The 25567-nt window shown below is 42.9% G+C and overlaps 1 protein-coding gene across 3 annotated transcripts; it reads right to left on the reverse strand.

Moving 5' to 3' along the window:
* Positions 1 to 48: 48 nt before the first annotated feature.
* On the reverse strand, positions 49 to 9566 carry PRELID3B (PRELI domain containing 3B). 3 transcript variants are annotated; one of them, XR_005722536.1, is made up of 7 exons: positions 9381 to 9566; positions 5516 to 5684; positions 4328 to 4417; positions 3705 to 3775; positions 3490 to 3592; positions 2588 to 2715; positions 49 to 2025 (listed from the first exon to the last, which is right to left on the reverse strand). XR_005722536.1 is itself a non-coding variant. In XM_040248700.1 (6 exons), the coding sequence occupies exons 1-6, from the start codon at positions 9410 to 9412 to the stop codon at positions 1906 to 1908; spliced, it is 585 nt and encodes a 194-aa protein (XP_040104634.1). In that variant the 5' UTR covers positions 9413 to 9566; the 3' UTR covers positions 49 to 1905. The 3 variants fall into 3 exon arrangements, 2 of the variants coding, with proteins under 2 accessions (XP_040104634.1, XP_040104635.1); XM_040248700.1 differs by lacking the exon at positions 2588 to 2715; XM_040248701.1 differs by lacking the exon at positions 49 to 2025 and having other exon boundaries at positions 2580 to 2715.
* Between the last annotated feature and the right edge of the window lie 16001 nt (positions 9567 to 25567).

The raw sequence follows: 25567 nt of genomic DNA on the forward strand, positions 1-25567 counted from the left end.
CTTTTACTCCTTGCAGTTATTAGAAAGAAATTATAATCAGGAAAAACATCATAGTTAAAAGGAAGTTTTTATTAACAGGACGTTTCTTGATTCATTAAGATCCACCTTTAATATTAAAAAATATGCTACATAGTCTGAGAGCCTTAATTCTAACCCACGAACACCAGTATTCCAGTCCTCTCAAATGCTTACTTTAACAGGTAAAAGCCATTAACTACCAGCTACTTTACTAAAAGTAACTACACTGGAAAATGAAAATTTATAGATTAGAATAAAAAAAGTTAGGATAACATTTTGTTTAGAAATCTTTTTATCATTAGGCTATTCTGACACTTTCCAGAACAAGTATAATTTTCAGAAATTATACAAGGTAATTTATTAAATATCAATATTTAGCAATGTTTTGTTTAGTTGAAATGTTATTCTAATTGTAAAAAATGTTATAAAAATGATAAAAAAAACCTTATTGGCTTTAATGTGCTTTTACAAATGCTCTAAGAAGCCTCAAGTTAAACAGTTTTTTAAGTAGAAAAACACTAGTTTTTAAATTGGTATATGATTTTTGTGGTTTATGTACCTATATTAACTGGTTTCTTTTGTAGGAAAACTGACTATAAGTTTACAGCATTAAGTACTGTGAAATAAAAGCAAGAGCTCATCACCTTTTAATAACAGTACTCTGAATGCAACAATTCCAAGGATCATAGTTATTCTTCCTTAGTGGTTGATTGCCTGCTACAAAATACATATTGGACTGTTCATCCAAAGCAAGGATTTCCTATAAATAAAAGCTGCAAAGCAGTTCACAGGGTGCTTTAGGCCAATGCTTTTTTTTTTTCCCCATCCTATTATTTTTTTCTTCTCCACCACCCCCATCCCCCGCAGTGACAGTGTTATTAAAAACATTAAGTCCCTGGGATTTATGCTTCAGATCAAGACATCATTTGAGTAATTTCAAATGATGTACAGCCCTTCAGGTAACAAAGATGTTTTGTGGTCATAATTACTTCACAAAGTAATTATATTCAAATAACCTGACATATCATGCTTTAGCAATTACAGAACCATGATTCTGACACATGGCAATTTATAAGTTAGGCAAATGTGAAACGCTAAAAGATGTGAACAGCTGTTCTTCTGTTCAAGTTTAGAGCGCTGCAAAATTCTGGTAATGACTTTATTTTTTCAGTTAACATAACCAGCCCACGATACAGCATACTAAATCATAAAGTACAAATCCAAGGAAGGTAATACCTTTACAAAGTTACAAAACTTTGGCAAATCAGTACAGTACTCTTTATAACACAATATAATGTACTTTTGTTGGAGTCATTACTTTCATGATAATTTTTACTCCAAAAAATGTCATTTGAGTATGAAATTTAAGCATTGTGATTTTTAACGGTGGTTTATAGCAGAGCAAATTATTTCATACAATTAATGTCTTTTTAAAACGATAGCTTCTCCTTTAAGAGTGAGTTCCCTCATGGAAGCTCTCCAAGTTTACCGCAGCAGGGCAGTCGTGCGTATGCAGAAGGGGCTCTGCTTGGTTCTGGGGTTGGTCCAAAGCCAGGTAGAGTTCCAATGCATGAAAAGCTTTAAAATTCTACCTGAAGGAGGTTTCATCAGCCAATACCAATTTCCAAGCATACTTTTCAAAAAACTTAAAATTGTGCATAAATACTAGAATCCTCAAAATCAGTCATTTCAGACAATACTAATTTCAGCTGATCCCTTTTATTTAGAAACCCTGAACCTCTGTTTGATCAAGTCACATAGCTTTTCTTCAGCTTATTAAAAAAAAAATTCTACCTAAAATAGAGTTGTATTTTTTAAATAACAAATAAATATACTGCCAGCTTGTAGAGACCTGGGGAACTGGGTGCCATCTATCCACCTCCATTATCATTTCTCCACAAACGCTGCTGCCGCCATTGGTGTCCGTATGCTTCCTCTTGCTGAAGCTGTCAGCTCCTCAATTTCAGCATTTAATTTATGTATTACCCACTCCATTGCTTCTCGGCCCTTAAAAAAAAAATCCAGTATGTTTACTGATACCAAGTGAGGGCAAAGGCATGCATAAGTAGTACGTCAGGAAGTCACAATGGGCGGAACAAGCGTAACTAAACCTCACTAGGACAGTTTTTCTCTTTGTATTTTCTTCTTTAATGTTATTTACCAAATATCAAATGCTTTGAGAAACTGGCTTGATCTAAAACTGGTTTTTGTTTTCAAAAGATGTTCTAAACAGAATCTACAATTAATGATAGTGATGTTTTACTTTATGATTAGAACGGTCCCCCTTCTGATGGTGAGGTCAAGCTCCATTTCTCTTTTTATGTCCATATTTTACACCAAATTCCTGTCCGAGGCTCTGGTCTAACTTCCTCTCCAACCCCTCTCTCCTGGCACTCTGTCCCTGAGGGACAGAATGAGGAGCATTGACTGCTTCTGGCCTTGGGGCCTTTGCACATGCAGCTGCTCCACCTGGACCACTCCCTAGCAAGACCCCTCACGGCCTACCCACCCCTCGCTCAGAACTCAGCAGCAACACCACTTACTCAGCACTCATGAAGCACTCTCGTACCTTTCTGTACTTTTCCTTTCCTAATGCCGTGTTGTATGATTAATGTCGCCTTCCTCTTAGTTCCACGAGGGCAGGCACCACGTTTGTTTTGCTCCCCGCTGTGTCCCCAGTCTAGCCTAGCACTCTGCCTGACATAGAGAAGGCATCTATGAATATCTTTGGACTGCTGAATGATATTACACGTTATAAAACAGTGCATTAGGCATCTCTTTCTCTAAACTTACTTTACTTTAAATCATACATTCTCAACAGGGCAAAAATTAGTCAGGAGGTAGTGGGGAAAAATCTCATTTTTTTAACATACAAAGCACAGATGCAGACCCATATATCTCTGCATCTGTAGGCATAATGTTTGGCATTAAATAATTTCTCAGGGTGGGGATAGTTAGGAGAAAATATCTACAGTGGATCTGGGGGTGAAGGGAGATGATAATGAGAAACAGGCTGAGAATCTATGCTTTAAACAGTGACACACATCTTCGCCTCCCCCTGTCCCCAAGTACTGGGCCCCCAGCCACAGATTTCCCATGATAACTCATTTACTCTTCACACCCAACCCTGTAAGGTGGGTAATTAATCTTCACTTCACAGATAGGAAATTGAGGCAGAGAAAGGCTCACTTAGTTAACTGCCCAAGATGAAAGGCTGGTCAGTTACAGGTGGAATGTGAACCCAGACACACTAGACCCCAGGAACAGCCCACACATCACACTGCAGTGGCTCAGGCAGCTCGCAAGGACAGCTCTTCTAAGAAATGACCCAGGAAGAAGAGCAAGCAGGGAGGGACTTCCCAGGTGACCCAGCCGTTAAGACTCTGTGCTTCCATTACAGGGGGCCTGGGGAACTAAGATCCCACAAGCCTGCACCCCACCCCCGACTTAAGTGAGAGCAGCCTTACTTACTTTATTAGCATTTGATGATATCGTACTTGCCATCAGCCCTTCAAGGTAACTGCCGAGACTGACTCCTTTCACAGTAATTATGGCTTCTTGAGTCAAAATAGTTCTAGAACAAAACACATTTGCATAGCTTCAGGATGACCTAATTTTCATCTTTCATATTTAAGAAAAATTTAAATATACTGTAAAATAAGCTTGTTAAAATAGTTTACACTTACTTTTCTGGGTCTTGAGGATGTGGTTTGTATATAAGTCTCTCATCTACTGAAACCATATTTGTAAATGAAATCTACAGAATTAAAAAAAGTCAAATAATGTTGGGAATCAAGATTAAAGACATTTCCCAAATTAACTCACAAACAAAAATCTTGCTAGGTAAATATGCAAAACAGCATATAAACCACTTTGATATTACTATGTAAATAGAAGTTTTCAATATTCATTGCTTACTTTTTATTAAAAAAGTAATAAACTTGACAAAAGCACCATAATAGTAATAATATACACTGATTCCAAATTCATTTTATTGAGTACTATCTCCTAGAAGTAACAGGCAGGCTCATTAGAGCACTGAGGCTGCAAACAGGCAGAGTCGGTCCAGCATCTGAGTACGAATTTCTTAGACCAGGCTGAAGAGTGTATGTCCACTTTTATATCAACTACAAGAGGAAATGGAGAAGGAAATGGCAACCCACTCCAGTATTCTTGCCTGGAGAATCCCATGGACAGAGGAGCCTGGCAGGCTACGGTCCATGGGGTCACAAGAGTTGGACACAACTTAGTGACTAAACCACTACCACCACCACAAGAGAAGAAAAAACTAAGCCAGGTAGTTACTTACATTTGTAGACTTAAGTTCCATTGTTTTCTCTATGGGATCCACTACAGAATGTTCTTGCACGTATGTTTTGGTTCTTGCTGCACCAATAATCTAAGTAAAACATTTGGAATTAGTGATCAGAGGAGGATTTCTTAACTAGTGTTATCAATATTTTATTTGTAGGTAAAGATGTGTTAGTATTTTGAACCAAAAATGTGTTTTCATAAAAAACACAAGGAATGAGACAAAGATCAGAAAGGAGGCCCTTAAGGGAGAAGATGAGACTCCCAGACACAAAAACCCTCCGCAGAGACAATTTAGCCACCAGCCAGGTGAGAACGTATGCAGGACAAGGCAGGATGCGGAAACTGCCAAGGTTGACGTGGAGCGGTGAGCCTGACATTCGGGAAACACGGAAAGGAGAGCTTCAGAGTGTCTGTCAGGGTTTCCCTGGTGCAGTCCAAGGGGGAGGATGTGGTGGCTCTACTCTCCAGGCAGAAAACCAGCCACTTCACAACAAAGGTAACACAGCACATCCAGGGGCACTCGCGTGCTCTGGCCCCAAGCCCATCCCCACCCTGCTCACTTCTCTGTCCACATCATCTAGTGCAGTAGTTCGCACAAAGGAAGCAATCAGAACATTCCTGGTGAAAAACATGTACTTTCGTTTTCTGCGTGGGCCCACCTTCTATGAGGAGAGTTTCTACAGATAACTTGGTCCTTATACTAGGATTCTCTCCCATCATGATAGACTGGATCCCTAAAACCTGCTCCCTTGAAAGAGCATAGCATTACATTTTCCAATGTACAGGCAGAAGCACCAGATCTTGGAACAAACATGGCCACAGCAAACTGAGATTATGCCTCACTTAACATAGCACTGCCCAGCAGCTGCCCGCTAACCACCAGCACCAAATCCCAGCTGCCATAGCTCAAGCTGTTGGCAAGGTAGGAAAAGCAGAATAAAACTTTCAGATCACAGAGCATTAGCTGGCTTCCTTCAGAAGGTTTTATCAGGTGACTTCATGAAGACTGTAATAATATTTCCAATTCATTATACACTCATAACTCAAGTTTATTATAATACAATTTGAACTGATGCAAAAATGACATTCAGAATCGGCTCCCACCACCTATTTGAAATTATAATGTGGTTTAGAAAACTTCTCTACAGCAGTCACATTGCTTCAGGAACAAAGGCACACTTACAGATTTCACAATGGAAGGCAGTCCCCACTCTGTGCTGAGAAGTCTATGGCTGTGCAACTTTCCAGAGGGATCTATGTGTCTGTCTAGTACATCAACTCCAACCACACTCGGATTCATAGGGTTTGGGTATTTCTGCATTGCAGCTGTTGTAACGGTTTCCCATGGATGGCTGCAGACACGAATCAAAAATCAAACCTTTAGCAACATGTATATAAATTAACCCATTTATATAACTCATCAAATTATTCCTTACCATTAAAGTTTACTTAATTTGCCTAGGGAAAATTATTTTCTGAAATATTGACCGGAAGATGATTTCAGGGGGCTCAGTCTACATTATGAACATGTACAGATTTCAGTCTGTTTTTCAGTACACAGGCTATGTGTCACAGCTGATGCCTGCAAGGTTAAAATAACCTATAGAACACTCCAGTAGTTTCCTGAGTCATATTTTCCACTCACCAGTATCCTCTCACATGTAAATTTTGTTTCTAAGAATCACTGATTCATATTAAACATGTACTTGCCTCTAATAATGTAATAAATAATCATGACCCCTCCAGCCAATCTTTTATTCTTCACTTTCCTCCAAGGAGTGGTTCTGACATCTGTTTTGAAAAGGTCACTCAATATACTGTTTTTTTCCTAAGGTACGCCTAATGTGCCATTTTCTAATAGTCTCTCTTCATCAGCCTTTGCTTATGAAGGATTAAGATGGCAACAGCATCATCATGGAACTTGCAGCATCTTTATATTTCTGGAAAGACACATGTACTTGGGTGATTTACAACATAATGTGCATTTGTTCTCTTCACAGCCTACCTGAACAATATACTTATACAAAAGATACCCCTTTCAAGTGAGCCTCTGACTAATTACAATGAACATTAAAAGTGACTAATTCTACGTCTTCACTGAAAGGAAAGATAAGATCTGGAGATGGTGCTTCAAACTTCACTTACTGATAAACGACACAGCACGGCTTTTTATTTTTCTAAAAACAAAACGAATAGGTACTAATCTATTTCAACTTTTCAGAGAACTAAGCCTGATAACTTTTTGTGGACAGAAGGAAAATCTCAACCCCATTCACTTTGCAAAACCCTGGACAACCAATACCATTTTTCTTTTTTAAACAAATTTACTTTTAATTGAAGGATAATTGCTTTACAATATTGTGCTGGTTTCTGCCATACATCAGCCATAGGTATACATATGTCTCCTCTCTCTTGAACCTCCCTCCCACTCCACCATTACTCTTAATGCTTTCATTTTTGCTATACTATTCAGAAATGAATCCCATTGTATTTTTAATCTCAAGCCTTATTCAGCATTAAGTGCAGGCATACAAGCGAAGCTATTTTACAAATCTAAACAGTCCCCACAAAAAGAAGTGATAGGGGCCAAGCACTCTGACTGTTACCAAGGAAACTATCTAAAATGAGAATCAGATGAGTGAGCCCTTCCCTGTCTCCATCTAGTCAGAGACTCTGGATAGCTGGCTTCCTGGAACTTATCTCTTCCCCACCTCCTCTAAAAAATTACCAATTGCAAGGTTTCAGGATGGTTGTATGTTATTTGTAATTCAGTACTTCTCTCCTCTCTGGGCCAACCTGAAAACACTGATGTTGACTTAGCTTTATAAAACATGTCTAGCTCAAAAATCACAAAGGCTACATGTTACAATTAACAATCTCCCAGAAATTCATTTTAACTGAATTAATGTAATCATGTGAAAAGACTTCACACTGCAAGACATCCAAAGATAGTGCCAAAGGGCAGTCAACCAGTGGAACTGGTGCTGGCTTGGTGAATTGTCCAGTTTTTTCACCTATAAAACATGGGAACACTGTTCACTGTAGGCAGCAATGATGTCTTGATTATTTACCAAAGTGGAATCGATCCAAAGAACAGCTCCTGGTGCCTAGTGGGCTTTCATATTTGGTGTAAGAATCAATCAATGACTTCAACTAGATACCAACTACATGCTAGTCCTCAGAAGGAAGTCTGGCAACTCAAAGATGGGAAAGACACAGAAAGTCATCTAAGACAACTTAGATGTTGGTTAGTAACATCTTAAGATGGGAAACACAGGGAAAGTGTAAAATTTGAGAGCAGAGAGAAACAACTTCATTTTCAGGGATGCTGAGTTTGAAAAGCCTGCAGAACACTGGAGCAGAGACACATTGCTGAAACCTGAAAATAAGGATTTGAAGGTCAAGAGAGGCTGGAGCCCTAGGTACAGATTTGGCTGCTGGAAATGCATATGTATCAGCTGGGACCTTGATCAAGAAGTCCAGATTATCTGCGGAGAATCAGGGCTTCTCCCAGAACATGCAGAGCATTTATGTGAGTATGTCTATGTTCTGGGAGCAGAGTCTCAGAGCCTTCATCAAATTTCAGAGAAGTCTGCAACAAGAGAAAAATTAAGAATCTCTGATGAAATACAAGAAGGCCAACAGCAGAACACTGAAGGGGAAAAAGAGAGGGAAACATTAAAGAAAAGGGCAGAATGAGTGGAGAGGAGGCGTGGGGACAACCTAGGGAGAAGAGTGTTAAGGAAGAAAGTTATGACACAGTGGAAAGAACTTAAGTATTTAAACCCAGAAGAAAACTGCCAAGAAGAAACCACCCATGATCCTAATGGTTCAAACAGAGTAGAAGAATTTGACCTAGTTAAAGAATATCAAAAAGACTACAAATTTAGGGTCTCCCCCCTAAAAAATGGTAAACATTAGGGAGAAAAGAAACCTTCCCTCTGATTCTAACATGCTCTGCTTTCTAAGATCCAGCGAACTCCTGCATGTGTCTGATTTGATAAGAATGTAAACAGTTTACAACCTGTTTTAACATTGCCTTCAGAAACGTTGTTTTGTTTTTAAATCAAATGGTCATACTAAAACATACTACCAAAGCTATAAAAATTAAAACAGTGTGGCAACAATAGCAAGATCAGTCAAATAGGGCAGACAGCTCAGAAATGGATTAAATTATAAGTCACAGCAGTGTTTTAGGATGAAGGCGGCATTTCAAACCGGTGAGAGGAAAAATTACTAGTCAATAAACAGTGATGAGATAATCGATCAACAATTTGTTCAGGCAAAAACGATACAGGGGATTCAAGTTATGGTTCTTCTGTACAATGAATCACAGAAGCAGCAACGAATTTAATTCCCAACATCCAACTGGTTTAAGGCCTTTTTCCTTAGTAAACATTTCCCCCTAACCAGGAGATGTTAATGAACATGGCCTCAAAGACATCTCAGTGCTGGCAGGCCCTGACAACACCGTCACCTTCCATGTCTCAGACGACGGAAATGAGTAACCCCCAAGGTCACACAGCTTGTCAGAGTCAGGGCTGTACCTTGGACTCCAATTCCAAGGCCATAAATTGCAATTCCTCAAGGCAAGAAGCTGCTGGAAAAGTTCCACTTCCTGGTCGCCTGAGCTCACCCTAAATCCACATTCCGAGGTTCAGAAACTCTACCTGAAGGTGGCGGGGCGACCAGAATCTCGACAGCCCACGTCTTTCTCCCGGATTCTCGGCGCTACGGGGCTGTCAAGGACCTCGTGTTCGGCGCCGCCCCTGCCACCCGAGGGCGCGTCCCCCAGAGGAAGGCCGCAAGGGCCCCCTCCCGTCCGGCCGTGTCCTCTGGGAGCCCATTTCTGGGGTGTCCCCAGGGTCGTGACCTTGGACCCCACTTCCCGGGCTCCGAGGCGCTCGGGCCCAGCTCCCCACACTAGGCCCGACGCCCGGAAGCTTCCTGAGGTGCGCCGGGGCCTCGCCGCGACTCCGGGCCCAAACTACCCTCCTACCCCCAGTTGCCCCGTGACCCCCGCCAACCTGCTCCAACTCCAAACTTACTCAAAGACGTGCTCCGAAGTCCAGATCTTCATGGTGTCGGCGGCCAGCACGGTGTCCGGGCGGCGCTAGGGCACAAATGAGGCAAAGAGGCCACTCTTGCCCCCGCCCCGCCCCTCAGCCGCCCAGCCGGCCACCCAGTGCGCACGCGCCGTCGGACCCGACGCGAGGGACGTCCCGACGCGCTGCCCCACGCCCTATCCCGGCCCGGGCTTTGCCCCAGCCTTGCGCGCGGCGCAACGGAGCCCCGCCCCTTAGCGCCAGGCGCACCGCGCCGGCGCAGTTCGAGGGCAGCGCTCGGGGCCGCCGGCGCGGGCTTTGTACTGCGCAGGCGCGGCACACGACCTACGGCCCGCCCCCTCGAGGGCGTAGGCGGGAGCGCGGTATTCAGGGCAAAGTTGGGCCGGGCCCAGCCGGTTCTTTGGCGCGCGGGCAGGTCGCCTCACCGCTTTCCATCCCGGCCCGTGCTTGCCTGGGGTTCTGAGGCCTGACTGCGCCTGTGTGTTTGAGCAAATGTTCATGGTGATCTATTAAGAGCTTCCTCCTATCTCCTATCCCATTGCACCTGCCTTCCGGAGATTTTGCCCCTGGGCGGGGAGCAGATAACGCAAGGTAGACCCGGAGACGCTAACATCAGGCAGCACAATTAGTGTCCAGTGGAAGGAGGGTGTTAGGTTAGGAGATTAGGAAGCACGAGTGCTCATGGAAGAGATGGAAAGCCTCCTCAGTTCAGTTCAGTTCAGTTGCTCAGTCATGTGCGACTCTTTGCGACCCCGTGAATCGCAGCACGCCAGGCCTCCCTGTCCATCACCAACTCCCGGAGTTCACTCAAACTCACGTCCATCGAGTCCGTGATGCCATCCAGCCATTTCATCCTCTGTCGTCCCCTTCTGCTCCCAATCCCTCCCAGCATCAGTCTTTTCCAATGAGTCAACTCTTCGCATGAGGTAGCCAAAGTACTGGAGTTTCAGCTTTAGCATCATTCCTTCCAAAGAAATCCCAGGGCTGAAGGATGGATCTCAGCTCAAGTGTCACCCCATCCCCGCGCCCAGAGAGCCCATATACTTCATCACCCTCCTTCATCAGCTTGGCAGTTCCTCTAGCCTTAGATCCTCTTACATAGCCTGTTGTATTTTTCTTAGCACTTCTCACTCTTTGAGATCATCTTGTTTGTTTAACTTCCACTCAAACATAAGCCCTTGAGTGCAAGGATCTTGCCTGTCTTGCTCAATAATGATTCTCGGTAAAGACTCAATGGTTATTTATTAAAAAATGAAAATTCTTCGTGGAATGAATGAATTACTGGAATCGTCTAGTTTACCTGTTTGGCTTCCACTAGACTGTGAGCTCCTAATGGGGAGGGCCTTGCCAGACTTGTCCAGCAATCTCCCTGTACTTACATAATCATTGTTGAATGAATGATTGAGTAAGAGGTGAGCTGGTGGGAAGGAATGCCATGCGGTTTCATCCACAGAGGAGCCTCCTTCAGTGGCTTGTCCTCTCTTCCTGGTCCCAACCACACTCCACAACCTGTACCCTCTAATAGAACAATTTGCCGTTTTAAATGATGGCTCTGTAGGAAAATGTTTACATCTAGTTTCTTAGAAGCTAGTTAGAAGCACTGCCTCATTCTTGTTCTTAGCTCATTCAATTGTTAAAAACAAAAGTCAGGTTAATTTAGGAGTGAGGATAATTTTTTAAAATAGCCGAAGTCCTTTATATAAAGAAACAGAAAAATTACATTAGACAGGAAGGAAATAATATGGTTGGGTAGTTGCTAAGTGTAATTTGTGGTAGCCAGGACTTTAAAAACAAAACCTATAGTACTTAGAGGGAAGTCTTGGGGAGGTAATACTTTATCGGCTGCTGAGAGTGCCTCAGCCTCCATTAAGATTCAAAGTTAATGTCGCTGGGTGTTTAAAATACTGGTTTGGGACCCATCAGCATAGAACAGTCTGTCTCTGCTATTTCTGGAGATCCCTGAAGCTGTTCACCATCCAGGATCCCTATTCTGTTTATTTTAGAGAAGGTTATTCAACCCCTTAGTTCTAAGATTTCTGTTTTTTTTTTTGAGTCGTGAAAATTAAATGATGCCTATCCTCCTATCCCTCTGTCAGTCTATCGATTTTACTCACTAAAGCTGGAGTGATGGGGGTGAGAGTGCGAAAGGAAGACTAGGAGTCTAGGTCCAAGTGTCTCTTCTGTGTGGAAGTAACACCATCTTGTACTTGGAGAGCTGGACCTTTACATAGGTTATCTGCTGGAGACTCGCTTAGAAACACACAGAGGAAACCGACTCAATGGACATGATGAATTTGACCCAACTCTGGGAGACAGTGGACAAAGGAGCCTGGTGTGCTGCAGTCCATGGGGTTGCAAAGAGTTGGACACGTTGCAAAGACTGAACAACGAGAAAGCCTTGTGTCACTTACCGTGCCTCTCACAGCAACAGGGAAGTCATTAGCAGGTCATTAATTTGACTTGTGTTTAAGTAGGTGACTGGCTCTTATGGCACTTAATTACTAGAGTGACACACAATGCCCGGAGCCTCATACCCTTCCCTGTGCCTGGGGTGGGGTGGGGGATTCCTTCGAACCAGAAGCTTCACACCTGGCTGAGCCAAAACACAAGTCAGAAAATAACTAGAAGATCATCAAGAAGGTGCTTTCGTATAGCATAGGAACTATAGTCAATCTCTTATAATAAACTATAATGGAAAAAAATCTGAAAAAGAATATATGTACAGCTGAATCCCTCCTGTATGCCAGAAACTAACACAACATTGTAAATCAGTTATATTTCAATAATTCTTTTAAAAAGTAGAGGACATTTAAAGCGGGGGTGGAGGGATTAGGTGTTCAGAACAGAGGCCCATGGTTGTGAAGATAGCTCTTTTTGTGAGATGGTGGGTGAAGCCTTGTCATCCTGGGCTCAGATCAGGGGCTGGGAAGTGAGGCAACCGGCAGCCAGCCCCGGTGGCAGCAGAGCCCCCTTTGTTCTTTTGTAGGGCTCAGAGACAGACCTCGAAGGAGAAGTGGGTGGAGTCATGTGCCCCAACTTCAGCTGGGCACCAGCGCCTTTTATTCTCAAACTTCAATCATTTTCATGCCATCTTCACAACGTGCCCTGTCTTCATACCATCTGTTCCATTATTAAGTTTCTTATATCAGCATTCTTACAAATACACTTTAAATGAAACTTCATGTAACTACTATCACTAGAAAATTGTTTTCATTTTTCTCCTGGTTTTCATGTAACACATAACTATTAAAGCCAAACAGTAAGTCCGTGGGCTCCCCACCATCTTTCACAGAGTCCAGAAGTGGATGTGTCTTACATTGGGGTCAGTTTCCAAGCTGCTTTTTTTTAAAAGATTCTTTTTTTTTTTTTTAATGTGGACCGTTTTAAAAGTCTTTATTGAATTTCTTACAACATTGTTTCTGTTTTACATATTAGTTGTTTGGCCCAGAAGCACATGGAATCTTAGCTCCCCAACCAGTGATCAAACCTATACCCCCTGTGCTGGATCGCGAAGTCCCCACTACTGGAAGGCAGGGAAGTCCCCCTAACTTCTTAACTGCTCTTCAACTTTCACCTGTTCTCTTCAAACTCCAAACCCACCTTGACCTCTGACCCTCTCAGCCGTGATATTTGTCTCTGAATTTACTGAGAGCTTCTTCAACTTGTGTCCCCTCCTCTTGAAAATGTCTTGTCATCTCATTACATGCGTGCTGTCCTAAGTCGCTTCAGTCGTATCTGACTCTTTGTGACCCATGGACTGTAGCCTGCCAGGCTCCTCTAGCCATGGGATTTTCCAGGCAAGAGTACTGGATTGGATTGCCACACCTTCCTCCAGGGGATCTTCCTGACCCAGGGACTGAAGCTGAGTCTCTATATATCTCCTGCATTGGCAGGCAGGTTCTTTAGCACTGCTGCTGCTGCTGCTAAGTTGCTTCAGTCGTGTCCGACTCTGTGCGACCCCATGGACGGCAGCCCACCAGGCTCCCCCGTCCCTGGGATTCTCCAGGCAGGAACACTGGAGTGGGTTGCCATTTCCTTCTCCAATGCGTGAAAGTGAAGTCGCTCAGTTGTGTCCCACTAGTAGCGACCCCATGGACTACTGCCATGATAATCTCAATACTCTTTATTTCTCTGCATTCAGACATTTTCTTTCCAACCTTTTTGCCTCTGCTCCTTTCATTTTTTTATTCAACGAATAGCCACAGGTCACCTATTCTAGGTCCTCCCTGCACTCATGGAGCTGACTCTACAGCAGCGGTTCATGGTCAGGGATGATTTTCTCCAGGAGACACATAACAACGTCTGGAGACCTTTTTGGTTGTTACAGCGAGGGAGGGAGGTGCTCCTGGCATCTGGGATGCTGCTAACATCCTTCAGGACACAGGACAGAGACAGCAACCCCTCCCCCAAGTCTAAAAAGTGCCAGCCAAAGTGTCAGTAGTGTCCCACTGAGCTGCGTTTAACAGACTCTTAGTCTACCCCCCTGGACTCCACCCATCTGTGTCCTTCCAGCCGCCAGGTCGCCTGAGCCCCACAGCAATTACTAGCTGTCCCTCAATAGGCCACACAGGCCACACCCTTGAACTCTGTACATGGTGTTCTCTACCCAGAAAGCACTTTCCCCTTATTTGCTCTGAAGAGTCTTGCTCCCGTCTTGACGCTGCAATGCTCACCGTCCATACCCTGTCTGCCTCTCCCCTGCACCGCCCAATGCTTTGTTTCTTCTTCTGTGCTGTTGGCATTTAATATAGACCTTAAGATCATGGTGTGTGTGTATGTGTGTGTATGTGTGTGTGTGTGTGTGTGTATGTGTCTACAACTGCAATGTAAAGTACAAGGTGGTGTATATTAGTTCAGGCTGATATAACAAAATACCATAGGTTGCTTGGCTTATAAACCACGGAAATATATTTCTCACAGCTCTGGAGGCTCCATGGAAGTCTAAGATCAGGATGTCTGCAAGGTTGGGTTGCTGAGTTCTTGTTGGAGCCTCTTGGTGTATACTGGGGCAAGGGGGCTCTCTTGTGCCTCTTTTGTATCAATTTCACTCATCTGGGGACCTCCTAAAGGCCCCACCTTCTAATGTCAGCACATTAAGGTTTCAACATGAATTGTTTTCTGGGGGTGGAGGGATGGGACACAAACATTCAGACCATAGCAACCTCTGTGTTAGAGGGACTAGAGGGCCTCCTTGTTCAACTCTTCACTTTTCAAGGCCTTACTTTAATGTGGCCATATTGGGTGGCGAGAATCATCAAAACATGAATGTATTTGCTCCTGAGCCAAACACTTAGAAACTTAGCCTCTGAAAACACTAGCCTAGACCCTGTTGAGCCCAGCTGTCTTCTGGTTAGTCTCTCAGTACTTGTCCATGGCTGAAAGTGCACCACCCATGGCTGGAAAATGAAGTGGCAATTCTGAGGAAAGATGCAGGATTTTATCAGGTTTGTGCAGGTGACCCTCAAGACCTCCTCCATCACATGTGAAACCACTGGTGGATGACTTCCTGTGGAATCAAGGCAGCTAACAACTGAGAAGAGAAAATTGATGAGAGATGGTTCCTAAAGTAAAAGTGTGTCATAAGGCAATGCTTTGAATAGCTAAGGAGTAGGAGGGACCCATGGGAAAACTAATCAAGTCTTTGAATATTTCTGCAAATATCTTCATCCCTGTAATTGGGCTGTGAAATTCAAACATATTGTGTAGCACTTTTTCCAGTTTGGTGGGGAAAATGATGACAAAAACCAGCCCTTGATTCATCTTATGTAGAAGAATTCGTATAGAGTTACAGTTTTAACCTAAATCATGCACGTATGTGTCTCATACAATATATAAACATGTGTTAAATATATATGTATCACTTCATATATGCATATATATACATGTGCCTGTGTATATGTCTCATTTTCCAGGATGAAGTCCTAGCCACACTTTTTTGCTGTTCATTCTTTACTATGAAGCATTGGTGTTGATTGTAAGTGGACTCAGTGGGTTGACTGGATACCAGATGGATGCTGAGAATGAGGGCTTCCTTAAACCTCAAGAGCTGAGACTTCTTGGGGTCACTCAGGGAGATGGTTTAGGAGGAAAATGCAGAAGCATTCAATAGTTTGGGTGAGAAAGAGCAGGAGCAGAGATGGAAGGAAGGGAAGGGGTTTGAGGCATGTCTAGGCCATACTCTCACCTTTCCACAACCTTTACAAATGGAGAGGAAGGTTCTGTGTGGCCAGGGGATAAGCGGGAGAGAATCAACCTGCATGACAAGCCCAGGACTTCACCATTCCATGGCCTCTGCTCCCTGGGGATTTCACTGGCCAGGAAGGAGAGGCCAGAAAGTGAGAGGGATCCAGAGGCTTGTGGGGACCCCAGAGACCACCTGCTTGACTCTACAAAGGGCACCTCCTCATCTCAGGAATCTGTCATTACTTTTCATTCAACAAGTATCTTGAGTCCAATTCAATTTTGCTCCCATTAGTGATTGCAGATTTTGGTTAATTGTCCAGAGCTTCCTATCTATATGATTCCCCCTCCCCCTGGCCCCTGCTCGCTGTTTACCTAAGTACCTAACCAAGTTATCCCTAAGTTCCTATCGTAAGAAATGAATCCCTTCTTCTGGGAGGACTTTGACTATTCCAGTAATTCCTCATCCTGAGAAATTAAGGATAATTTTTTCAAGCTAAATCAATTTGTCTTATGAGCCATCTGCCCATAACTGGGCAGTCCATGTTGAAATTACCTTCACTCTCTTTCTATGCTGAAAGCTTTAACTCTGAAAAGACTCCCTTACACTCTCACACAAAGACATATAAACCTGGCCAGAAATCCTTCCTGTGATAATAAAAATGTCACCATCATATGTCTCTGAGATGAACAGTTGTAGCAACCCTTCTTTCATGGTCATTTAATGGACTTTGTTTGGTGCTTGCGAACATATCAGGAGATGGAGAGGTAGAAGGAGGTGCCCTAACTGATTGCCAAGTGTCTGAAGACCAGAGAAGTTTCATAGCAGTGTCTACCTCCATGTAGGTAGGGTCTGTGTTATCCATTTTTCTTGTCTCTTATAAAGGACATTTTTATTTGAAGTCACCCAGACCATGACCTGCTGTTTGGTGATCACAGTCAACATGGCAAGACCATGGCCAACATAACTCAGCTCTGTGCCATCAAGAGAGGGGGTGGGACTTCCCTGGTGGTCCAGTGGTTAAGAACCCGCCTGCCAGTACAGGGGACACAGGTTCGATCCCTGCTTCAGGAAGATCTCAAATGCTATGGAGCAACTAAGGCCATGTACCCAGCTACTAAGCCTGCGTGCCCTAGAGCCCAAACTCTGCAGCAAGAGAAGCCACTGAAATGAGAAGCCTGAGCACTGCAACTAGAGAGTAGCTCACGCTTGCCACAACTAGAGAAAGCCTGTGAGAAGCAATGAAGATACAGTTCAGCCAAAAATAAATAAATACTTTTTTTTTTTAAGGGTGGGGAGAGGGGTGACAGTCTGCACTGAGACCCAACCTCTTAGTGAGAAGAGTCACTAGATTTATAAAAGAGGGGTCAGCTATACCTCAGTTAAAAAATAATAATAAAAAGAGGACTGAGCGTTTCCTTTGCTGGCTGTTGAACTTGGCAGTCTCTTCCACTTTGCTGGAGGCAAATTAGTTCTTCATCTTTGCTGATGGGCTTCCCTGGTGGCTCAGACAGTAAAGAATTCCCCTGCAATGTGGAAGACCTGGGTTCGATCCTTGGGTTGGGAAGGGAATGGCGATCCACTCCAGTATTTTTGCCTGGAGAATTCCATAGACAGAGGAGCCTGGCAGGCTACAGTCCATGGGGTTGCAAAGAGTTGGACACCACTGAACGACTAACACTTCACTTCACCTTTGCTGGAGGTATATGGACCAACCAAGTCAGAAGCAGAGGGTCCTTGTTCAGGACTCCCTTTCCTCATCCACAGGGGACCTTGGAAACGGAATTACAAATGCAACCACATACTGGCCCCAGGACTCAGAGAGCTTCTTTTTGTGTGGCCTATTCTCTCTTGACTTTATCTGGATGACCTTTTGGATCTAACATTTCAGTGGTTGACAGCGTGAACACCGAGGGAGCAAGCAATTACTGCCACGATACTCTTCCTGAAAGAGATCCAGCTGACTACAGTTTCAAAGGATCAAGCTGGCACCTCTTTGAACCCCTTGGGGTCCAACCCATTCAGTAATGAGTGTTTGGGCTCAATTCTAGGTTGAATAAATACCTTGTCTTTCTCCAAGGCAGCTCGAGCCATCCCATACATCCTCTCATTGGTCAGTGTGACATCTTGTAAAGAAAGGAAGTAGGGACTTTTCCCTGCTTTACAGCCAGAAAAGAGTTGGCAGTGCCTTTTCCATCACACGTGCCTTCCACTGGCCAGCCTTGTCCTCTCATCACTGGATTGCGTTGTGGGGACAAGGAGGGCAGGGCAAGGGGGCAACTCAACACAGAACTTGTGTAACATACTTGTCTTGTTTCCCAGGTCGGAGGTGGCAAGATCAGCCACCCAGAGCTGGATGGTGTGAAATCGCAGAATCTGGCCTGCTTGGTGACTGCTCTTAATTTGGTGAGGAGGTGGGTGTGTTATAATGTTCTGAACATAAATGGAAGTCCAATAAATATTGGCTGGGTTCTATTCACAGAATTTTAGGTAGAGCCAGCTCTTATGGTCTTCCTGAGAGGTCCCTTCTGCAGAAAGGTGACATCTTATGTATGTTCAAGAAACTGTGTGAAAAACAAGCACAAAAGTATGGGAGGAAAGTCAGTGGATTGTCATGAAACATCTTGAAATGACTTATGTGGATCTTTTTTTTTAAAGATTTATTTATTTGACTGTGTTGGATCCTAGTTGTGGCATATGAGATCTTCATTATATCGTGTGGCATCTTTTGTTGTGGCACACGGACTCTCTAGTTGTGGTGTGCAGGCTCAGTAGCTCTGTAGCATGTGGGATCTTAGTTCCCTGACCAGGGATTGAACCTGCATCCCCTGCATTGCAAGGTGGATTCTTAACCACTGGACCTCTAGGGAAGTCCCTGGGTCTTTTGAAAAAAATATATATAACTTTATCATAGAGACTCAACTCTCTAGTACAGAAGGACCACATGATACTGTGGGTCACACTGAGGTGCTTCACAGCATGTGGGTAGAAGGTTCTGGAATATGGGTTCAGGAGGAGTATTTGACGATTCTTTTCCAAGGCCCTGAGTCAGGAATACTAACAACAGGTACCTGTGGGAGTCAGTTGCTTTCATGTTGACACAATCCCTAAACTAGGTGATTCAATTGGTTAATGAAAGGAAAACAAAGCTGGATTATTGGCATCCAAGATGGAAACCAGGATACTGGGTGGTCATCCTCCCTGGTAGTGTGTGGGCTCAGCCTGCTGCCCCCAGCATCAGGTTGGAAAACCTCTAGGAAGAGACAGTACACCAAGATGTCAGCTTGCCTTCCCACACTGTGTTCTCATGCCTCCTCCCAAACAAAACCAAACAGTGTATCCCTCCTATCTTGAGCTTCCTATCTGTGAGCTTCTCCACTGAGAAAATGGGTCTTTTCACATCTGGATGCTCCGGCATGATGTGGGAAATTTGCCAAGAGACCTTTCTATGGAGGATAAACTCATAGTATTCTGGTTGTGAGGCAAACCAGACCTCAGCATTTAGGCTCAGAGGGACTTGGCAGCCTATAAGAACCAGGGTTTTGATCTTCTTAGTTCCAAGGGACCCAGTTGGACAGATAGAACAGTCTATAGAGGTGGTTTGTCTTGTTGACAGCCAAGTCCCCAGTGTGTACCCACGACCTAGCACAGTGCTAGGCACATAGTGAAAGTGAAAGTGAAGTCGCTCGGTTGTGTCCGACTCTGCGCGACCCCATGGACTGCAGCCTACCAGGCTCCTCCATCCATAGCATTTTCCAGGCAAGAGTACTGGTGTGGGGTGCCATCGCCTTCTCCGCACATAGTAGCTTCTGAATAAGCGTTGGTTGAATGAATAGAAGAATGAAAGGAAAGCAAGCCAAGCCCTTGCCTTGGTGACACTATGCCTCATGTAGTAATGTCTCCCCTGTCCTTGGAATTTTCCAGGCAAGAGTACTGGAGTGGGTTGCCATTTCCTTCCTGGGGAATTGAACTTGGGTCTGCCACGTTGCAGCCAGACGCTTTACTCTCTGAGCCACCAGGGAAGCCCCTTGTATTAATGGATGTCAGTAACAGTGTTGAAGCTTTATGAAGCTGGGTAGTTATAAGAATTTGGAACTTGCAAGGCACGGTATGAAGGCAGAAAGCTAGAAAGAGCACAAGGGAACTGGGAGAGAACCAGCAGGTGCCTGAGTCTGAACAGTGCTCCCCAGTGCTCTATGATGGGTCAACTGGGGGAGCATGATCTTGGAGGCTGGAGCAGGGAGGAGCAGGGGCAGTGCTCAGAGCAGGCCTGGAGGGAAGGATGTGCCTGCAGCCCAATCTGCTGTCATTTGAGAATAGCTGTCGGTGAAAAATGCTGAGCCATGTGTCCTTATTAAGTTAGTGCCAGTCCACTTAGAAAAAGTGCCCAAATGATTGATTAGAAAATAATCATTTGGCCCCTGCGAATTACTTTACTCGTGTGCTATGAGGTAGTTTAATGTCAAACTGCACCAAAACCTACTCAACTTCATCCACTTCCAGTTTTCATCAAAGAAATGTCTGACAAATGCACATACTGTAACCACCAGGGAAGAAAGGAAAGTCAGACAGTTTCTGAAGGGCCGGGTGGGGTGCAGGAGGGAACCATCAATTCCAGCAGAAAACATGCCCTTTTACGGATTACGTCTTGACGCTAAACAAGGTTAAAATGTTTATGAGTGCCTGCAGACTGATATATCATGATGGAATCTTACATTTACGTAGATCTTCATTCTAGATTCATCAGACACCTAACAGATGGGAAACAGAGGCACCAGAGGCCCTGTGTTGAGAATCTTTGGAATGCACTTGAGTGAGACCATATTGGCATGTCCAGGCTTCTTCCTTTCCTGACGTGTCTATTCATTAAAGAATAATGTAGAAAAAGCCTGCTGTAAGAAGTCATTTCAGTGATTTCACATTTCTTTATTGACTAACTCTAAATAAGACAAAATCCTCATATAGCTTTAGTTATTCCCATCAGCCGACCTGGTGCTCAGCACAAATACCTACAGATGTTTACATTTTTAACAGTGTCAATCAGCATGTAGAATTGGTTGTAGGTACCCTAAAATTATACTTTAGGTAACTGTGATTTATTTGAAAAGCTAATAAGAAATTGTTTACATTTTAATATGAAATTGTTTACACTTAACTTATAACTAATCAAAAAATAGAAAAATCAATAGCTTTCTTTTATACCAGTAATGATTACTTATAAGCAATAATAAAAAATTTCCATTCAAAATAACACCAAATATGAAATCCCAAGGAAGAAATCCTAATGAGATGTATAGGATTTATATAGAGAGAATCATGAAGCAGAAGAATATAATAGGAAACTTGAATACAGGAAGATCTACCATGCATCTGGGCAGGAAGACTAAATGTTTTGATATGGTCAATTCTCCCCAAATTCAGTTCAGTTCAGTCGCTCAGTCGTGTCTGACTCTTTGCGACCCCATGAATCGCAGCACGCCAGGCCTCCCTGTCCATCACCAACTCCCGGAGTTCACTCAGGCTCATGTCCATCGAGTCAGTGATGCCATCCAGCCATCTCATCCTCTGTCGTCCCCTTCTTCTCCTGCCCCCAATCCCTCCCAGCATCAGAGTCTCTTCCAATGAGTCAACTCTTCACATGAGGTGGCCAGAGTATTGGAGTTTCAGCTTTAGCATCATTCCTTCCAAAGAAATCCCAGGACTGATCTCCTTCAGAATGGACTGGTTGGATCTCCTTGCAGTCCAAGGGACTCTCAAGAGTCTTCTCCAACACCACAGTTCAAAAGCATCAATTCTTTGGCGCTCAGCTTTCTTCACAGTCCAACTCTCACATCCATACATGACCACTGGAAAAACCATAGCCTTGACTAGACGGACCTTAGTCTGCAAAGTAATGTCTCTGCTTCTGAATATGCTATCTAGGTTGGTCATAACTTTCCTTCCAAGGAGTAAGCGTCTTTTAATTTCATGGCTGCAATCACCACTTGCAGTGATTTTGGAGCCCCCCAAAATTTAGTCTGACATTGTTTCCACTGTTTCCCCATCTATTTGCCATGAAGTGATGGGACCGGATGCCATGATCTTCGTTTTCTGAATGTTGAGCTTTAAGCCAACTTTTTCACTCTCCTCTTTCACTTTCATCAAGACGCTTTTTAGTTCCTCTTCACTTTCTGCCATAAGGGTGGTGTCATCTGCATATCTGAGGTTATTGATATTTCTCCCAGCAATCTTGATTCCAGCTTGTGTTTCTTCCAGCCCAGCGTTTCTCATGATGTACTCTGCATATAAGTTAAATAAGCAAGGTGACAATATACAGCCTTGATGTACTCCTTTTCCTATTTGGAACCAGTCTGTTGTTCCATGTCCAGTTCTAATTGTTGCTTCCTGACCTGCATACATATTTCTCAAGAGGTAGGTCAGGTGGTCTGGTATTCCCATCTCTTTCAGAATTTTCCACAGTTTATTGTGATCCACACAGTCAAAGGCTTTGGCATAGTCAAGAAAGCAGAAATAGATGTTTTTCTCGTACTCTCTTGGTTTTTCCATGATCTAGCGGACGTTGGCAATTTGATCTCTGGTTCCTCTGCCTTTTCTAAAACCAGCCTGAACATCAGGGAGTTCACAGTTCACGTATTGCTGAAGCCTGGAGAATTTTGAGCATTACTTTACTAGCATGTGAGATGAGTGCAATTGTGCGGTAGTTTGAGCATTCTTTGGCATTGCCTTTCTTTGGGATTGGAATGAAAACTGACCTTTTCCAGTCCTGTGGCCACTACTGAGTTTTCCAAATTTGCTGGCATATTGAGTGCAGCACTTTCACAGCATCATCTTTCAGGATTTGAAAGAGCTCAACTGGAATTCCATCACCTCCACTAGCTTTGTTCATAGTGATGCTTTCTAAGGCCCACTTGACTTCACATTCCAGGATGTCTGGCTCTAGATGAGTGATCACACCATTGTGATTATCTGGGTTGTGAAGATTAGTTTAATGAAATTCCAATCAAAAGCCCAACAGGAAGCTTAACCTGACAGAGTGATTTTAATGCTCATTTAGAAGAAGAAAGAGTTGAGAACTGCCAAGAAAATTTTGAAAATACAAACAGGAAAATTTGATGTACCAGGTATTACAACATATTATCTAGTTACAGTAGCCAAAACAGCATGATACTGGGCAAAAATGGGTGGAAAGTAATGGAGAGCTTTGAAATTAACCTTAGTATATATGATATTTTAACATTTGATTTCTTTTCTTTTTTTGCTGAACTCTGTGACATGTGAGATCTTAATTCCTTGACCAGGGATTCAGGGATTGAACCTGTGCCCCTTGCAGTAGAAGCATGGAGTCCTAACCATTGGGCTGCTGGCAAGTACTAGCATTTGATTAAAATCAGCATTTCAAACCCAAGGGGAAAGGACAGCTTAGTACATAAATGGTGCTGGGACAGTTAATTAAGTATTCAGAAAAATAAGTTATATTATCTCAGGCTACACAGCTAAATCAGTTCTTAATTAACTAAAGAGATAAATGTTAAAAATCTAATTATTCAACTACAAATAGCACAGACTCACAAAAGTAGATATCATCAAAAACAAAACTGAGAGGAAAATATTGTATGGAAATATTTACTACAAATATGGTGGGTTAAGTATTAATTTTCTTAATATGCAAAAAAACTCACATAAACTATTCAGTTCAGTTCAGTTGCTCAGTCGTGTCTGACTCTTTGCGACCCCATGAATCGCAGCACGCCGGGCCTCCCTGTCCATCACCAACTCCCAGAGTTCACTCAGACTCACATCCATCAAGTCAGTGATGCCATCCAGCCATCTCATCCTCTGTCGTCCCCTTCTTCTCCTGCCCCCAATCCCTCCCAGCATCAGTCTTTTCCAATGAGTCAACTCTTCACATGAGGTGGCCTAAGTACTGGAGTCTCAGCTTTAGCATCATTCCTTCCAAAGAAATCCCAGGACTGATCTCCTTTAGAATGGACTGGTTGGATCTCCTTGCAGTCCAAGGGACTCTCAAGAGTCTTCCCCAACACCACAGTTCAAAAGCATCAATTCTTTGGCGCTCAGCTTTCTTCACAGTCCAACTCTCACATCCATACATGACCACAGGAAAAACCGTAGCCTTGACTAGACGGACCTTTGTTGGCAAAGTTATGTCTCTACTTTTCAATATGCTATCTAGGTTTGCCATAACTTTCCTTCCAAGGAGTAAGTGTCTTTTAATTTCATGGCTGCAGTCGCCATCTGCAGTGACTTTGGAGCCCAGAAAAATAAAGTCTGACACTGTTTCCACTGTTTCCCCATCTATTTCATATGAAGTTGGAAAATAAAAACACTACAAACAGACAATTGGTGGAAAAATAAAATAGCAACAAGATGCGAAAAAATACTCAGCTTTATTGGTAATTGAAGAAACAGAAACTAAGACAGTATACAATTTTATTATTATTATTATTTTTGCCTATGAAATGAACAATGATGAAAATATAGCTCTTATTCAGAGGTGATGAGTGTGAAGCAAAGCAGGCACTTTTATCTGATTCTGTTGAATGTATAAATTGGTACAGTCTCTCTGGAGAGTAATTTAGCAACATCTCTTCAGAGACTTAAACATTCTTCTTTGTTCTTTGTGATTCCTAATGCAGGAAACTACTGTTATTAAATATTCCAAGACTGCACAAAGATCTAGATCACAGAATTATTTGTGATAATGTAAATTTGGAAAAACTTAAATGTTCATACAATTATTCCCTGTTTGGATTGGGAAAGAACACAAGCTTTTCAAGAGGAGGGAAGAAGAAGAAGAGGTGGAATTCTAGGGAGAAAAAAGAGCTTGGCCGGTGTCAGGGGTGTGTGAGGATTCAGTGCATGGCTAATGTGAGACTGTCACGTGCTGTGTCCTGGCAAACATGGGGCATGTGGAGGGGTAGGAAGGGGTGAGGCTCAGAAGCTCTCATGCAGTTGCCCTCTCTCTCATGGGTTTCCCTGGTGGCTTAAGTCGTAAAGAACCTGCCTATAATGCAGAAGACCTGAGTTCAGTCCCTGGGTCAGGAAGATTCTCCTGGAGAAGGAAATGACAACTCACTCCAGTATTCTCTTACCTGCCAGAACTTAAGACGTAGGGATTCCATGTCGGTCATCTTTTTCTTTCCAGTGTTTTTTCTTTTTTTAATGTTAGTCATCTTTCTGTCCTCCCAAGTTCTTATTAGGTGCTTAATAAATGTCTGTTAGTTTACAAATAAACTTCTTTCAGATGATGAGTGACTTTGAGTTCCACGTTACTGAGTTGTGGTGTTACTCTACCAACAGTGAAGAAGATACAGCAAAGTTTCTTGGGAAGAAAATTGATAAACTCTTCCTAAGTAACTATTGATTTATTTTTATTACATGCACTAAATGATATTTTAAAATAAATTTATTTGAACTTCAGTCAGTAGGGGGTGCACAGATGCTGGAAATTCTAATATTAATACAGAGTAATGCTTATTTGTTAATCTTATGGTTTTTTATCCTGGTTACACTCTATTTCCTCTGTGTTCCTGTCCCCACAATTTTTCTATCACATACATACATAACTATTACATGAATAATGCTTCAAAACCACCAGTTACAAAACTGGGTTTTAAAAAGAGCTAATTTAATATTGCTATTGATTATAGTTGTTACAGGTAAGTGGAAGATTTTAAAAAATTAGTGCCATAAGGAGAAGAGTTTAAATTGTGTTTATCATTTACTCAGGACAAATTTTCCATAAGAATATGTGGGAAAGTACTAGGGGAAAAGATGGAGGTGGTATTTTAATGCCACTGTATTTGTAGTTCTCAAAGAAATTCCAAATACAATAAAAATTTCTAAAGTTGATGCAAGACAAAGATAACCTTTACAGATTGGTAAGAGAAGAGAAAACCAGGGAAGTCATCAAAGAAGAATTACAATTATAGAATTTAAGAAAGCACAATCTCAGTACAAAAAGAGAGCT

Source organism: Oryx dammah, unplaced genomic scaffold, assembly GCF_014754425.2.
Source record: "Oryx dammah isolate SB20612 unplaced genomic scaffold, SCBI_Odam_1.1 HiC_scaffold_10, whole genome shotgun sequence".
Lineage (NCBI taxonomy): Eukaryota > Metazoa > Chordata > Mammalia > Artiodactyla > Bovidae > Oryx > Oryx dammah.